Genomic DNA, 17,120 nt, shown 5'->3' on the forward strand with positions numbered 1-17,120 from the left:
CCCAAGCCACCTCTGACATTCCAGTTCAAAGAGAGCTTTAAAACTACAACTTTACTATTCTGAGCCAATTTTAATTGTCTATCTTTATAATTCAGAGTATTAATGCAAGATTTTAAGAGGTAACTACCACAGAAATCTTAGTACTCACATGAAAAGTAACTGAGTATGTGTATGCAATTTTGACTTCTCCACTGGCCTTATTACTTATATCCATAGGAACTCCTGAGCAATCGGGGTTGTCTGGATGAGTATGCTTGTAACTGCAGGAATACAAGACACAGAATGAAAGCCACTTCACTTACAACATTCTTGAGAAAGAATTCATTCATCCTAGAAAAGCATACCAAGGATTCTTCCCTTAAATATAAGAATTGTACTTAATGTCTCATAAATTCAGAATTTATAAGGAACATATCCTAAGCTCAGGAATTTTTGAAACTTCTTAAACAAGATCTGTCTCTTCTAAAAAGAGCACAGTCTCTAAAGCAGAGTACCAAAAATTAAAGAAGCCTTAGTATGGGTATGAACCTCCAAAACATTTTAAAAGTTACACCACCAGAATTACAAACTTCTGTCAGGAAAAAATACTTTCAACTGATACAACAATGCGAGAAGCTCAGTTATACCATGAAAGACAAGATGCTAAGAAATAATGCAACAGACAGCAGTTGTGCAAAAGCCACACAGACACCAGAACAACTGATGAGTGTATCTGTGAAATCTTTCTATGCAAATCCTGATTGTTGAAAACATCAAATCTTGCACTCCAGTCAAGCCTGCAGCAGGCACTGGTAGCCTATTCTGACATCACAAAATATTCCCTGGTAGGGAAATTAGGGTTCTACATACATGCACACACACACTCATCACACCCCACAAACACTTATAGGTTTTATTTTATCTTTTCTTGGTCCAAGTAGGAAAAAGTGCACCAAGGTCCATCAAATTCAGAGCAAAATTACATTAGACTAACCACACTACATCAATCAACAGGAGAGGTAATCTACAGGTCACATATCTGAAAGCATTTCTGACTAGCAGCAGGTTCCCAGATCAAAACAAGTGTCTTGGGATGGATCAATTTTTGATGACAAGTTACTTTCAACTACTAACCTTTTTGGTTCAAGTTTAGCAGCAACTAGTCTTGCTCCCAGAGCTTCATTTTCCACAACATGGTAATAAATTTTTATGTCAACATGGTTGAAAATATAAAAGGTATCTTTTTCATGAAATTCTGACTGCAATGACAAAAGGTTATATTAAAAAATAAAAAAATACAGACATCTCAAAGCCTCAGACAGAAGCCCACATAACAGAATTTTAGACTGCATATAGTTTTTCTGTCAAGAAGTTCTCAAATATGAATGTGAGATACTGGAAATTATAAAGACAGTAAGTACCTTCTTGCATTAAAAACATAAGTTAAAAAAGTTAATGCTAAGAACAGTCTAGTACAACTGAAAAGTAGAAAAAATAATTTTAAATATTTACTATATATATTTATTAAAAATTTCTTTAACTGAAAAGATCCTATTTTATTTCAGTAGCAAACTGAATAGATAACTGTGTGACAACTTTTGTAATTAGAAGCATTTCATAAACATCAGCTATTTTAAAATTAGTATATTTTTAAGAAATGAAACAGAACCTCTTAAGACAATGCAAATAAATGCTCTCTGTGACAGAACCACCTTTGAAACCAAAGATGCACAGGGATGAACAGCAAGCAGCAGCCAAGAATGGTGAATGCAAACCTCAGGTGAAGGGAAACATCACCTTGGAATTCAGTCAGTTAAAGAGGTTGTTAAACTCACAAGTAATTTAACAGCTATGTCTACTGAAGTTCAGTTAGTACCTCTTAAGGATTCTATCTCCACCCTTTCTATAGAACACCCTCAGTTATAAGAATAGTTAACATAAATGAAATGTTCTTCTACAGTACATCAGTTATTTCTTCAAATGTTATTTTCCTTTTATTAAAAGCAAGTATTAAAATAAGATAAAAATTATATTGCCAGATTACATATTTGATCATAAATGCATCCATTCATATGAAGACCCTGAAACCAATTCATTATGGAAGCAAGTAAACAAAATTGGCAACCACAGAAACTGTTACCTTTGCTAAGATCTATTCAATAAAACCAACCATTTTGAAAAATCCCAAAAACCTATCCCAAGTTTTCTGTGACCTTGCCATGGAAGAGGTCTGTGGTAGTCTAAACACTTCTGGGACTTTCTGTTGTAGTCTTATTCCATAATGCTTTCACTGCACTTACCTGGATCTCCACCACCATCTATCACAAGAGATCATGCAGAAATCTTATATCTTTTTCCATCAGCTCCCAGTTTTAGGGAAAGCAAACCTTCCAAAAGTATGCAGAGGTACAAACACACCTATGCAAATCTGCTTCCATGAAAACACTTCTATCCCACAAAAATGTCAAGACCAAGCCTTCAAACATTTCCTTTTCTTAGGCAATAAAGAATATGCTTTCCTTCACCTTTACCCCACATGTAGTGAATACAGGTTCACCACTTGATCTTTTAGAGCTCCTCTGTACTACGCAGCATAAGAGTCAAGGTTCTTAGGCTTAGATCAGACTTTCAAATTGAGGTACTTACCAAAACACTTGCCTTATTTTTAGGCAACATGGGTTCTTAAAATAGTAAGGACTCACCATAGAAACATGACACAGGAGAAATGCTAGTCTCTAAATTAAAGGGGATATTAAAAAATATATAATTGCATAAACATACATTAATAACACAAGCATCTTTTGGACGGCCATCTTCTGTAATATAACAGCCAATAGGAAAACCAGGATTACAGAACCTCTGGCCATCTTCTACATCGTAACACCACGTCACAGGCATGTTGTCCACAATCCTGTAAATGACATAGCGACACTTCACAATTTTTCAAAATACACAATGTAATGGAAACAAAACCAGATTAACATTAATCTACTTTGCTACATTCATTACTGGAATATTAACTACAAAAGTAATACTACCCATGGAATTGCACTGATTGCCAATCCAAGTTCCAAACGAGTTACAAGCATGTAGCTCTTCAGTTGAAACCACTCTATTCACTGCATTGTTTCATGAAGTTCCCTTCCAAAAACAGACCAAAGCTGAAAACTCACCAGTCCAAATTCGTAACAATTTAGATTATTATTTTGTCTAAATAATGGCCAAAATTATCGAATTTGCTAAACCAGCTAAAATTGACAATTTCAAGTTTAAGACAAAACAGAATTTTTTTTAAAGCCTACATCACATAATATTAATTCTCCAGCTTCCTCATTGCAAAATACATTTTTCATGGCACTCTTAAAACTTTTTTTGCTATTTAAGTGAATTCCGAATCATTAACCTCATTTACAGCTACCAAAGAGCATGCAACATTTTAATTAGATGATTTGCATTACCAAAGAATTGTAAGCCACCAAACAACTGGGGAAATAATAATTTTCAAACTTGCTGCTTTTATATTATTGCCTCACAAGATTTATACTCATATTACCTAAAACCAGGGGGTTTATAGGTCAGTTTCAATTAAAAATTTGTGGAAATGCACACTCTCATGATGAGTTGCAGAAAGTTTTAAGACAGTAAAATACAAACTGTAACATGCAACTAACCGTACAAATGTCAAAACCAAAAACATACTTTTAAACATAGAGAAAGGATTCTGTCCCTCCATAAAAGGAACTACTAGAAGACGTTAAACCAATTTATGTTTTATGAAGTGTTTTAAACAGCTAAAAGATTAATCCCCAAAATATGTCATGTAAAGACGACTTAAAATTCAGTATCTGCCACCATTAATTGCTGAAGGTATATTTTCAAAGGTACACTAATAAACTTCATATATGAAGACATTAGAGAACTGCCACATTTTATGTATCACTAAACCAGAAAAAGGACATCCCACTGGAAGTAAACACAATTTTGTACAATTTACCAAGCTCCTGAATGTCTTTACAACTAAGTGTCTTAAAAATACTTTTAAACACTTAATTAAACAGGAATTATGACTTCAGATAACAAAAAACAAAGCACTATTTAATCTGCTCCATATTTGAACAGCCTTTAAACTACCACCACTTTTCACAGCACATCAGCAGACAGAGGAGAAAAGAGTGGTATGTGCCTTTATCCATGCAACATGGAGAGAGCTGCATAATCCCTACCAGTAGCTACCCAGCAGAAATAAACGGCAGTATTCTTGGTTTATACTGACACAATAGAAAATGTGAAGACAGGCCCTACAAAAACAAGAGGTGCCAGGTTTTTAGGAAATTTCAAGGACTATCACAGTTGCAAGCAGCAACAGCACCAACCAATTCCTACTCACTTCTCCATATAATTACGGGGTACAATGAAGTTGCAAATTAGGAGCTATTCCAGATTTAAACTCATTACACTTTGACCATATTATATGAAGCCAATGGCATGAGATTCAACAAGGCCAAGTGCTGGGTTCTGCACATGGGTCACAACAGCCCCATGTAGCACTACAGGCTGGGGCAAGAATTGCTGAAAAACTGCACGGCAGCAAAGGACCTGGGGTGCTGGTCCAGAGATGTCAAACATGAGCCAGCAGTGAGTCCAGGTGGCCAAGGCAGCCAGTGTCATCCTGGCCTGTATCAGCAATAGTGTGGCCAGCAGGACCAGGACAGTGATCATCCCCCTGTACTCAGCACTGGAGAGGCTGCACCTCAAATCCATTGTCCAGTTCTGGGCCACTTACTACTAGAAAGACAATGAGGTGCTGGAACATGTCCAGAGAAGGGAAACAGAACTGGGGAAGGGCCTTATGATAAGTGGCTGAGGGAGCTGAGGTTGTTTAGTCTGGAGAAAAGGAGGCTCAAGAGAGACCTTATTGCTATCTTCAAAAGCATGACAGATGTTCAAGGTGGAGGTCAGCCACTTTTCCCAGGCAACTAGCTATAGGAAGAGAGGAAATGGCCTCAAGATGTGCCAGGGCAGATTCATGTTGGATATTAGAAAAAATTTCTTCACTGAAAGGGTGGTCAAGCACTGGAACAGGCTGTCCAGGGAAGTGATGAAGTCATCAACCTCGGAAGCATTAATGGTCTAGATATGGCACTTAGGGACATGGTTTAGTGGTGGAATTGGCAGTGTTAGGTTAACATTTGTATTTGGTATGTGTGGCAAGGTTTTGGTTGGCAGGGGGGTACAGAAGTTTTTTTAAGAATTGCCAGAGGTTTTTGTAAGATCTCTCATGTCTGAGAGAGCCGGTGCCAGCTGGCTCCAACACAGACTCCCTGCTGGCCAAGGCCAAGCCCGTAAGTGACCAGAGGCAGCACTTCTGGGAAACAGATTTAGGAAAGGGAGAAAAAACCCTTCACAACAGCATCAGCAGCCAGAGAGAGGAGTGGGAATATGTACAACTCTGCAGACACCAATGTCAGTGGAGAAGGAGGGGGAATAAATGCTCCAGGCACAGGAGCAGATTCCCCAGCAGCCTGTGGTGCAGCCCATGGTGAATCAGGCACTTGCAGCCCATGGAGGACCACAGGGCAGCAGATATCTGCTTGCACCCCATAGAAGACCCCACATCAGAGCAGGTGGGTGAGCCCTGAAGGAGGCTGTGATCCCATGGGAAACCCACAATGGAACAGGCTCCTGGCAGAACCTGTGGCCCCATGGAAAGATGAGCCTACTCTGCAGCAGGTTTGCCAGGACTTGTGAACCCATGGGAGATCCACACCTGGAGCAGCCTCTTCTTGAAGGACTGCACCCCATGGAAGGGACCCACATTGGAACAGTTCCTGAAGAGCTGCAGCCCATGGGAAGGACTTGCATTGGGGAAGTTCATTAAAAACTCTTCCATGGGAGCAACCCCACACTGAAGCAAGGGCAGAGTGTGGAGAGTCCTGACCCTGAGGACGAAGGAGTGGCAGAGACAATGTGTGATGAGCTGACCACAGTCCCCATTCTCTGGCCCCTGTGTGAAGGAGGTGGTGAAAACTGGAAGTGAAGTTGAGCCTGGGAAGAAGGGAGTGGTGGGAAGGAGTTTTAAGATTTGGGTTTATTTCCCATTGCCCTTCTCTGATTTGACTGGTAATAAATTAAACTAAATTCCCCAATTTGAGTCTGTTTTGCCCATGACAGTAGTTGGTGAATGATCTCTCCCTACCCTTATCTTGACCCTTTCGCTACATTTTCCCTCCCATGTCCACTTGAGGAGGGGAGTGACAAAGCAGCTTTGGTGGGCACCTGGTGTCCAGCCAGGGTCAACCCACCACACAGCTGGACTCAATGATCTTAGAGGTCTTTTCTAACACAATCAATTCTGTGCTAGTGTATTTGAAATTTTATCTCCATAACATATGCTAGAGAGATTGCTTGCTTTTGTTAGTGTTTTCATCTCCTAATCAAAACAAGGCAACATTAACATATTGCAAGTAAGTTTGATTTGGATAAAGGCTTTCCTTTGCATCTATGCAGCAAAGACATACTGAGCTGCCTTCAAGCAGCAGCAATGCCAGAACAAATTGATAGCTTAAGTAGCAAATCATTTTTCACAGCTAATCTTCAAATTTAAAATGACTTGAAGAGATTATACATGTGGAGCAAATATGCTATTCAACAGTGTTCTTATATGTCTCTCAAGAACATCTGGTGATGAACATTGTCAGCCAAGATATCAGTATAGCTGTGGAGTCCAATTCAGTATGTCAATTCCTAATCTTATTAAGTGTCTTTTGAGACCTTAAAAGTATTTTGCACCATCTGTGTTCCCCAGGAATTTCATGATAAGTTGAAGCTGGATAATAACCCTCTACTGAATCCTCACTTATGCTACCTTGTTGATCCCTGTACAACATACCTCTGTACCATACTCCTGGAGCACGCATCATTAGTCATTAATCACAAAATCCAGCCACTGCCACTTTGTGAAGCTGTGGCTAAGCAGGACTAACAGACATAACCAGGGATTTTTCACTGGTTCCTAAGTTTTAGGGCAGTGGGCAGAGCAAAAAAAAAAAAAAAAAAAAGAAAAAATAGTAAAAATACCATGAAAAGAATTAAAAAATAACCTGAATTTCAAGGGAGGTTTTCACACGGAAAACAGAATTATATCTTACTTAAGCCTCAACAGTTATCAAGTTAGATACGCTGGTTAAAAAAAAAAGTATACTTGAATACACTAAATATATTTTTTAAACAATTTAACCTATGGGGAAAAAAACCCAAAACAATCTGAAGTACTTTTTGTAGGATTACTTTTACATAGCTCTGTTTCAGCTTCTATCAGCTTAAGTTATGGGCTTCCCTAGAAAAAATTAACTTCTTTCATGCTTTGTAGTCTTGGGAAGCTATTTTTAAGTTACACACCAAAACATACACAACCTATACTGAAAACACCTCAGTCTTTTATGCCAGACTCATGCATTACTGAAATTCCAAGTGAAGCAAATATTACAAACATATGCAGTATTTAAGAGGAACATAATCGAATCCAGCATGTTTGAAGCTACACTTATTTTAGCATTAGGCATACACACTTCAAATCCCTGCAAAAGTAGCTGTGTATTTCGGAGTTTCTTTAGGGCTTCCTTGTTCACCTACCTGAACATATGACTACTGCCTGTGAACCCTTCTGACGTTACCTATCAAATTCCTACTACACTCATTTTAAAGAGGTTCCCAGAAATATTTACGTCAGTCAACCACAGTTTATCCCCATAAAGGGATATCCCATATCAGTTCTTGAGAGCAGTAGAAAATGCACTTGCTGTCTTTCCAGCTGTTTCAAAATTGAAGGAATGGAATGTGACATTACAGAAAAACAGTTAATGACAGTGGCAGCATTCAACATTCAACCTGCATTTTTACTAAAATACCCAAAAAGTTTAAATCCAATTAGGTGAAGATCAACACATTTGTTCCAATAAAGCAGGAGGCCCATACTTGGAATTAGGGCATACCTACGAGTGACATCAGTTAATGATGCTCATGCATTCCTTGCAAAGACATGCCACAGGAACTCTTGCCCAAGTTTTTCCTTCTAGTCTTGCACGTGAAAGCTGCTGTTGGCAGAGCATGTCAAGCACTAAATAAACACTGATAACATGGCTGGGTATTTCCAGTGTCAAGACTCAGCCTGCTGATAACCATTTCACAGCTCTTGGATGTGGGTGCAGCATTGGGAAACTGAATATCTATCTCTCTGAGATTCAGCGCACACATTCAGCCTTGCCCCTCTCTTAATGCCCATTGGATGAGGATTCAATGTCTGAGCTCAACGAGAGCCCCAGCATGCTCCAAGGTCAATCAAATGGTTACAGAGAGGCCCAGAGGAGAGGAAAGGACCAAGCCTTTATGCACTCCCCAAAATCATTTCATTAATTAGTTTTCATTGGCCACCTTTCCCTTCCACATCCATAGAAGAGAAACGAGCATTGCATTAAAGTCTTTCAGGGCTGTTGATCGTGTCTCCTGGACAGCATTTGAAGGGGAGTGCAAGGGCTCTCAAGGAAAACAAAGATAACGTAGCAACAGAATAAAGGTCCTGTAAGACTTTTCTCAAGCTAAGGCAGGACTTACTTCTACATTTACAGATGAAAAAAAGGAGCAGTATTTTACAGTAAGCACAAAGCTTTGTGTTTAGAAACAGATTCATTTCCATTGCTCCAAGTGCTTACCCTTCAAGTGAAGGAATTTTTTTTATGAAGACAACAAACAATATAACATTTTATGCAAAAACAGAAGGGGAAGAAATTAAGTGCACATATCTAGTGTTCCATCTGTATTAACTTGCAAATACGAAAGTATAAACTAAACTATCACCAACACACTACACTAACCAATCTATGAATTTTAGACTTACCAACTTACCAGTGATGTTGATAATTCAGTAGCATACTCTTTTTCAAAAAGTCTAATTTCTGTTTGTCTTCTGGCTTTGTGGTATCATATGTTTTTGTACAAACAGATTTACATGTCTCCTTCTTGTTGAATGTGAACTAAGAAAAATGAAAGATTCGTGAGCAAAAAGGTTGTAACAAACTGTCTTATTTCAGTACATAACAATTTATCCTATACATTTCATTGCCTATACTATTATAATGAAAACACCTAACAAATTACTGAGACTAGGTACATCAACCCTCCAGAGGAAGTTTTTATACTGGTGTGTGCTATAAACCCCTCCTGTGCTCACTGCAGGGAGCCCTACAGCATGAGCTCCTTGTTACTGACTAACACACATTTTCTGCCATGATTTACCAGATTAGTCATTTGACCTCACAGCAGCCATGCTGTCACAGGTAGCTTCAATTGGTAACTTTCTCTCCTACTACCTCTGTAGAAGAGAATGTGAGAGCTTCAGTCAGCAGGAAAAACCATTTATAATTCTTCCACTTTATGGCTGCAGTATTTTCAGATCTGGTTCTAAGAAACAAGAGTGCTGAGCAGCAATAATCAGGTTTTGTCAGATCCCAAAGAGAGAAGATAACCTGCACAGCATTTCATGCTACAGCCCCACAATGTAAAGCACACAGTTACAATTAGGTTAAACTGATAGATTTTTAGCATGTGGAATTTCAAATGCTGAAGCTTTCTCAGATAAAGCCCTTGTGAAAATCATCTTCAAGATTCTGATCTCCGTGGGTTATATTTGAATGCACACATTACTGAAAACCCCCTGTCAGAGAACCAACCCTGTAAGGAGATGGTTCTATCCTCTCTCCAAACAAGACTTGGCCAAGGTTTTCAGATGGACGCTTCTTTCCTTCTGCTTGACAAAAATCAAACCTGAATTAGAGAAAAGATACAAAAATTAATAAAGTATTCTCAGCTGCAAATAATATTCCCAAATCAACATGTTCATCACAAGTGAAGAAGCTAAACAGCTTTCCCTGTAGACAACAGTTTCTTCATTTAACCTGTGAAATGTGAAAATCACTATCCCGGTTTGAGAATAAACCAGCCGAAACAGAACCAACATTCAAATCTCTTCATCAGCTGTTTCAGAACATTGTAGTGTAAGTTTCTTTGAGTAATTAGAAGTTTCCTATTTGAACAGGGATTTTGGACAAGAATTAAATCTTCACCTAGAGTTTAATAATGACTCTTAGAAAAAAAGCATACAGGCCAGATTCCAGAATTTGAGGGAAAATAAAAACAAAAATAACACAGAGACAGCTCCTTACAACAAACACTATTAAAAGGTTATTACAGTTTTATTCACCAACACATTTAATAGTACATCCTCCACGCTTTTCCAGTCTATTTTCTAAATATATCACATTTGTGTTCTTTAAAGTGTAGACATAACTGGTGCTTAAGCTCTTCAATATTAATAGTCAAAATAGTCTTTATAGCAAAAACTTTACATAGTTGTACCGGGCACTGATACATTTTGTGCACTCTTATGATGTGTACAAAGAAAACATTTAACACCTCATTAAGATAATTGATGGGATGTTCGCACCTCATTACCACTTTAACTCATCTGGCAGCGGCTACTAAAGACAGAGGTAATACTTTGATCAACAGCGACAACTGATGCAGTAAAGTATCATATATTTATACACACATATTTTAACCTTAAGTTACACTACAACAGCGATTCGACCTGCATGAGGGCCTATGAATCCATGCACTGAAGTATGAACAAAGACAACTGAGACAACGGAAGCAATGTAGGCATCCATCTGCTCATTGAAAATTCTGTATTTGTAAACTTATGTTAGCAAAATAAATAGCCATGCCTCAGTGACACACTGCTGTAACAAGGAGTAAATAATACTTTAAGGTAAATTAAATACATCTTTTTGAAAATAACGGACAATTAAAATGGCACAAACGTTACAATATACTTACGCAGTGTATTCATAGGGGAGGACAGACTCTACTGAGTCAAGCCTGTTCACAAACAGCTCGATTCCAGACTGAAAGAGCAGAGATAACCAGCAGTTATATTTAAAGCACTCCTTCAATTCCCATGAATATATAAAAATAGATTTGTTTGAATAAGGTTAAGGAAAGCTGAAAATGTAAGATTTGTGTAATCGTACATCTTCATGTGTAATGAACTACATCTGCTGGGAGCATAAGTAAAGCACTATCTAACCATCACAAAAGCAGTGACCACATGACAAAAACACTTGAAGGCTAACATAAGCATTCCAACTACAAGAGAGCAGGAAATCATACACAAAAATAATATCCTTAGCACACTTGCCAGTGTTTGAGTTTAATGTACCAAGTTAGAGTCATATTAGTCATCACCACAACTTTAGTAAGTCTGCATAATAAGCCTTCAAAGAACATGAAGAAAAGTGCAGATGAGACCAGTACTGCTCCCTGAAATTAAGGATGCTCCACAATTTTATCTGTGTAGTGACTAAAAACTGAACTATGATAATTTCAGCAATGTATTCAGACTGATACAACATTTTAAGTTTGAACAGAATCTCTTTTCAAAGAGAAGGCAAGAATACTCACATTTACCTTCCTATAGAAGTTTTTCATTAACTCTATCAGGTTCTTACTCAACTCGAGTAATTCAGTCTACTGTGGTTTCAGATTAGTTTAATCTATATACCTTAATTACAGATGGGCTAGTCCATTTCTATGGTAAGGGAGAAGTCTCTCACTCTTCCCTCTTAGTCTCAAAACCCCTTCCCTTATTCTAGTCATGCAGTTCCAATGAATTTCAAGTGTTTGCGTTACACTGCTTTTAGCAGTTATCTGCTTGCACAGTAAACCAATCTAATGGGCTTAAACAGTAAAAGACTTATCCAAAAAAATTTTGAAGAGCAGTTCTTATTACCACAGCAGGCTGTCCTCACTTCGGCTGGGATAGAATTTTCTTCTTAGTAGCTGGTACAGCACTGTGTTTTGTATTCAATGAGTGAATAATGTGATAACACACTGAAGCTTTAAGTTGTGGCTAGGCAGTGCTTATCCTGAGTCAAGGACTTTTCAGTTTCCCATGCTTTGCCAGCACGGAGGTGCACAAGAAGCTGGGAGGGAGCATTGCCAGAAGCTGACCTGAACTGGCCAAAGGGCCACTCTATACCATGGAATGCCACACTCAGTATATAAATGGCACCAGTTGGCTGGATGGGGACTGTTGGGGAAGATGAAATAGGAAAGCCCTATAAATATGATGGCCTGGCAAAAGAGTCAGAAAATACAGATATTGAGATGAGAACAAGATTTGAAATACCAAACCTTAATTACTGAGCAACTCGAAAACAATAATACAGCCAAGTTGAAAGCAATCCCCCCTTCTGATTAAACAATGCCCTTTACCTACAGATAGGTCCAAAGGTCAAATGGAATGTTCTGTCTCACCCCCCAATGTATGGTTCATCCCACACCTGTAACCCTCCCCTGAAGTATCAGGTGTCTGTAACCCCATTGACCCAAGTCCTGTCCCAGCCCACCTTGAAGCCCCCTGATAAGGCGTGGCCGAGGGACCGGACGCCCTCTTGGACCTTCCTCTTGGGACGCTCACCTGGAACCCCCTCTCTCTCTCTCTCTCTCCCCCTGCTCTCCCTGGGCCTGCCACGAGTTGTGGCTGGCAACTCCAAGCAGGACCCTTCACCCCTTATAATAAACCACATGTTCTAAAGACCCGACTTCAGAGATCCTTCATCACCACCCATCCAAACCATCCTGCAGCCCAGCAGTTCTCGCAGGGGACGATCACTGCTCTGAGATGGGCTGGGCATCCATCAGTGGGTGGTGACCAATTGTACTATGCAACTTGTTTTGCCTGTGTTTCATTTCCCCCCTCCCCTCTCCTTTTCATTAAAATTATTATTATTGTTACTATCATCAGTAGTATGAGTATATTTACTTTATTTCAATTAAACTGTTCTTATTTCAACCCACAAGTTACTTTTCCCCCCAGTTCTCCCCACCATCTCAGCGGGGTCAGCAGGGAACAAACACCTGTGTGGTTCTTAGTTGCCAGCTAGGGTTAAACCACAACACAAACTGAGCTGCCGTACTGCGTAATCAGACAAGAGCTGAAGAGCAAAACAAAGGTGAATGCCCGCAAGAACAAACCCTCTCCCTTTCAACAGCAAGCCATCTATTTTCTTACCAACAGAAGAGCATTTCCTCCCTATGAAAATTCACTCAAGTTTAGCCAAACCAATAAATTCTGGAGGAAAAGACGGAAATGTTCACATGTATCTGTAGCTCAGATACTTCAGCTGGGTACTGTGTTTTACAGATACACCTTAGCTGTCCATGTGCAAGTCAGGAGGCAGTCCTGGGAGACACAGAAAGTTCTGTGAGCTGTTGGCACGACCCACTAAGTGAAGAAGACACACCTTGAGGCTCATCTTTCCCCTGCCATAAGCCATGCAGACCTGCTGCTCACCTCTGGGTAGTGCACGCTTGCCATACTTCTGTAAGTCACTTCAACTCCCTAACACAGAAGGAAACTAGACTGGCAAAAAGTTGGATAATTTCCTGCCACGTTAAGCTCAAAAAACCAACAAGTAACACAGCTGAGTCAATGCAGAGGACAGGAACACATTGCCCAGGGGAAGACAGAATGAAATCTCTCACTCTCAGCAGCAGGGAATTAGACTGCCTCAGCTGGCCACAGAACCATGGCCTTAAATTAGCTACTTTTCATTGGAGGAGATTTATGTGAATGCTGCAATTTTTCCTAAGAATTATATGCATAACTGCAGATCAGCATATTTGATAAACCATTTCCCATACAACACCAAACCCTTTTTGGAGCAATCAGTATTTTTTAAAACTGAGTAAAGATTCTTAATCTTTAGTCAAGAATTACTACTTAAGTCTGCATAGATCCCACTCCACTGCTGATGATATTCTAACCAAAACCAGACGAAGCAGCCAAACTGAGTTTGCCCAAGCAGATTAGCAGGAAAACTGGAGAAAGGGGGAAAGCCACAGGTCTCATTGCTCTTAGCTACATGCCCCGTTAACAACATCTCATCCCATCGCACCAACACAGGACAGCAGATCACAGGGTTCATAATAGACACATAGTCAGTTTTTGAGATCTGGCATGTGGATCGAAATCCTCAGGCAGAGGAAAATGCACTATTACTGACATTGCAATTAACAGTGATAACTGCAAGAAATTTGTGAGAAATTAAGCCTGTCCAAGGAAGCTTAATTTTATCCACTTACATAAATATGATACAGCAATAATCCAATCATATATTGTTTCTCCTTACCAGGGACCAGAGTACATTCAGCTGCAGACTATATGGAGAGAATTAGATGTGAAGAGTGCTTTAGATTTCCCCATATGCCTATGTCTAATATGGAAATTGCTAAGAGGTGGCTAATTGCAGAAAGAATTTTTGCACTACTACAGCTGTTGAGGTGTCAGCTGCCTGCTGGTGGTATATTTACATTGCCCAAGTACCTCATGTCACATTTATTAAATGATAAAATCTCAAGAGAAGACAAACATTTTGTACGTGTTTTATGAGGAATAAAAATGCAGAGACATCTGAGAAAGATCACCCCATAAGTGTCTCATGTTGGTTACAAAAGATAGTAAGCTATGTGGTCCACCTGACTTAAAAAAAGAAATCTGCCTTCTACAAGCTTAAAACGGGAATAATCCAAACAGCAATGTTTTTCAGGGATGCTGTGAAACAAACACAAACTGCAGCTTGAAAGCTTTAGCCTGTATTTGAAAAAAACCCATTCCTTAAGAGGGTGGTGCAGCACTATAACAGGTCACCCAAGGAGGAGATGGATACTCCATGCATGGATGTTTCCAAAGCTTGCTTAAACAAAGGTAGAGCTGAGTTGATCTAGTGTTGACAACAGCAGTGCTTTCTGTCCTCTCAGGCTCCATACTCATGAGGCTGCAGCATGTGACCTGTTGAGGTCACTTCCAAACACCATTTCTGTGGTCCTATAAAAGAATGTCCACAGGATATTTTACTACTACAACTGAACTGCCTTCATTGTGTGCTTGGCTTATTCCCAGCTCTGCTGATTCACAACAGCAGAAGGATAAAGTCAGCACATGGTATTTACCAAAAGCATACAGTTTGGGTAGGCTCTTATTCTGAAGAATTATGAACCAGTGTTTCACGCAAGGCAGAAGCTGAGAGCTCAGAAACTGCAAGACAGCTGCTTTCTACAGTAGTAAGACCATGGATCATAAAACTGATTGGTCTTGAACTTTCTCATTCAAGTATTAAAGCACAGTCTGCTGTAATTTCCATCACGGCAGTAGGAAACAACTTCAAAAGGTGCCCCAAAGGAACAAAGATGATTTTTCATCAAAGGAAATTTACATTAATGCTCCCCACCAATATCCTTACAAATGAGTTATTTGGTTATGTGAACTTCGTTTGTCACTTCTGCAGGCATGAAGGTAAGTTTAAGCTTCACTTGACATTCTGAGGCCTAGAAGCCCCTACACTACAGGTTCCTGCAGCCAGGAAGACACAGCAAGGAGGGTGTTACTGCATGCTAACTCTGATATCTGCTCACTCCTACCAAGAATCACACACACACCTCTTGGCACGACCTGTCACTGCCATCCTTACTTGCGGCAGCTTTCCTGCAGGGATTTGAAAGGACCCAAGAGATAGCCGGCCGGAGCTTCCTACTTCCCCGACGTGGCCGTATCTCACAGGACGAGCCAAAAGCTCTCTCCTTCCCTCGGAGGGATCGTGGTCACTTCCTAGCCAGGCCGGAGCTGAGCCAGGCAAGCACCTCTGCCATTCCCCCTGGGTCCTCTGTCTCATCAACTTCCTTTTCAAGGAGCAATGGCCGTAAACGAAATCACAAGAAGTTTCACCTCAACACGAGGAGGAACTTCTTTACGCTGAGGGCGGCAGAGCACTGGAACAGGCTGCCCAGAGTGTCACGGAGTCTCCTCCTCTGGAGACATTCATACGCGTTCCTGTGTCACCTACTCCCGACGACGCTGCCTTGGCAAGGGTGTTGCACCAGATATCTCGAGGTCCCTTCGAACCCTAACAATTCTGTGAGCAGCTTGAGCACAGCGGGAACCGAGCCACGCTCGGAGTGCCCGCAGCCACAGCCCCCGCGCCGCCGAGCAGCCTCGGTACGGCACGGCGAGGCGGCTCCAAACCCCCCGGACAAACTCCACTACGCAGCCCCCGCGGCAGGGGGACAACACCCAGGCCGCGCCGCACCCGGGCGGCCTCAGGGGCCTCCCCTCAGCGCTCCCCGGGCTCACCTTGCACTCGGGCTTCTCCTTGCCGGCCTCGCAGAAGTTGACGGGCGCCAGGCCCGGCAGGTAGAAGGCGGCGGCGGGCGCGGTGGCCGCCGCCAGCGCGGCAGCGATGAGGAGAAGCCGCCGCAGAGCCATGTCCGGCCGGGGCGCGACGGGGCTGGGGCCGGCGGGGCCGGGGGTCGCTGGGCGGCAGCGGGGTCGCGGCTCCGTCTCTCGCCCCCCGCGCCCGCCCTGACGCGGCCGCGCCGCTTCCGGCTCCCCCCTCGCGCGCGCGCACGACACGTCGTCACCCGCCGCGCGCGGGGCCGCCAGACCGAGCGCCGAGAGGGGGGCGGGGCCGGCGCGCGCGTTCGCTTCCGGGGTGTCTCGCGCCCCCGTTGCCACGGCAGCGGCCCCGTCCCGCCCGGAGCGCCTCGGCAGCGGCCGCGCCGGGAATGCGTGAGGAGGAGCCGTGCTGGCGGGTCCAGGGTGGTGATCTTGCCCTTCTCTTCAGCCCGGGTGCTGCGTCCAGCTCTGGGCTCCTCCGTACGAGAGAGACAGGAGCTCCTGGAGTGGGTCCAGCGCGGGTGAGATAAAGATGATCCAGAAGCTGGAGCACCTCTCTTACCAGGACAGGCTAAGAGAGCTGGGCCTGCTCAGCCTCGGGAAGAGACGGCTGAGACGGGACCTCATCAGTGTTTATCAGTGTTGAAGGGTGGGTGCCAAAAGGATGGAGCCAGGCTCTGCTCGGTGGTGCCGAGCAATAGGACGAGAGTAATCGGGCAGAGACCGCTGCACGGGACGTTCCACCTGAACATGAGGATGAACTTCTTTACTGTGCGAGTGACGGCACCAGAACAGACTGCCCAGAGAGGCTGTCGAGTATCCGTCACTGGAGATACCCAAGGACCGCCTGGACACA

At 42.0% G+C, this 17,120-nt stretch overlaps 1 protein-coding gene across 1 annotated transcript in view; it reads right to left on the reverse strand.

Moving 5' to 3' along the window:
* Positions 1-16,450, reverse strand: part of TM9SF2 (transmembrane 9 superfamily member 2) — a 30,982-nt gene extending 14,532 nt beyond the window's left edge. Inside the window, exons 1-7 of the mRNA XM_053935753.1 lie at positions 16,223-16,450; positions 10,870-10,937; positions 9,705-9,798; positions 8,881-9,008; positions 2,761-2,890; positions 1,114-1,238; positions 149-260 (exon numbers count right to left, since the gene is read on the reverse strand). Of these exons, the coding sequence (XP_053791728.1) occupies positions 149-260; positions 1,114-1,238; positions 2,761-2,890; positions 8,881-9,008; positions 9,705-9,798; positions 10,870-10,937; positions 16,223-16,354 (789 nt within the window). The 5' untranslated portion in view covers positions 16,355-16,450. The remainder of the gene's footprint in view (positions 1-148; positions 261-1,113; positions 1,239-2,760; positions 2,891-8,880; positions 9,009-9,704; positions 9,799-10,869; positions 10,938-16,222) is intronic.
* Positions 16,451-17,120: the final 670 nt, after the last annotated feature.

Source organism: Vidua chalybeata, chromosome 2 (assembly GCF_026979565.1).
Source record: "Vidua chalybeata isolate OUT-0048 chromosome 2, bVidCha1 merged haplotype, whole genome shotgun sequence".
NCBI lineage: Eukaryota > Metazoa > Chordata > Aves > Passeriformes > Viduidae > Vidua > Vidua chalybeata.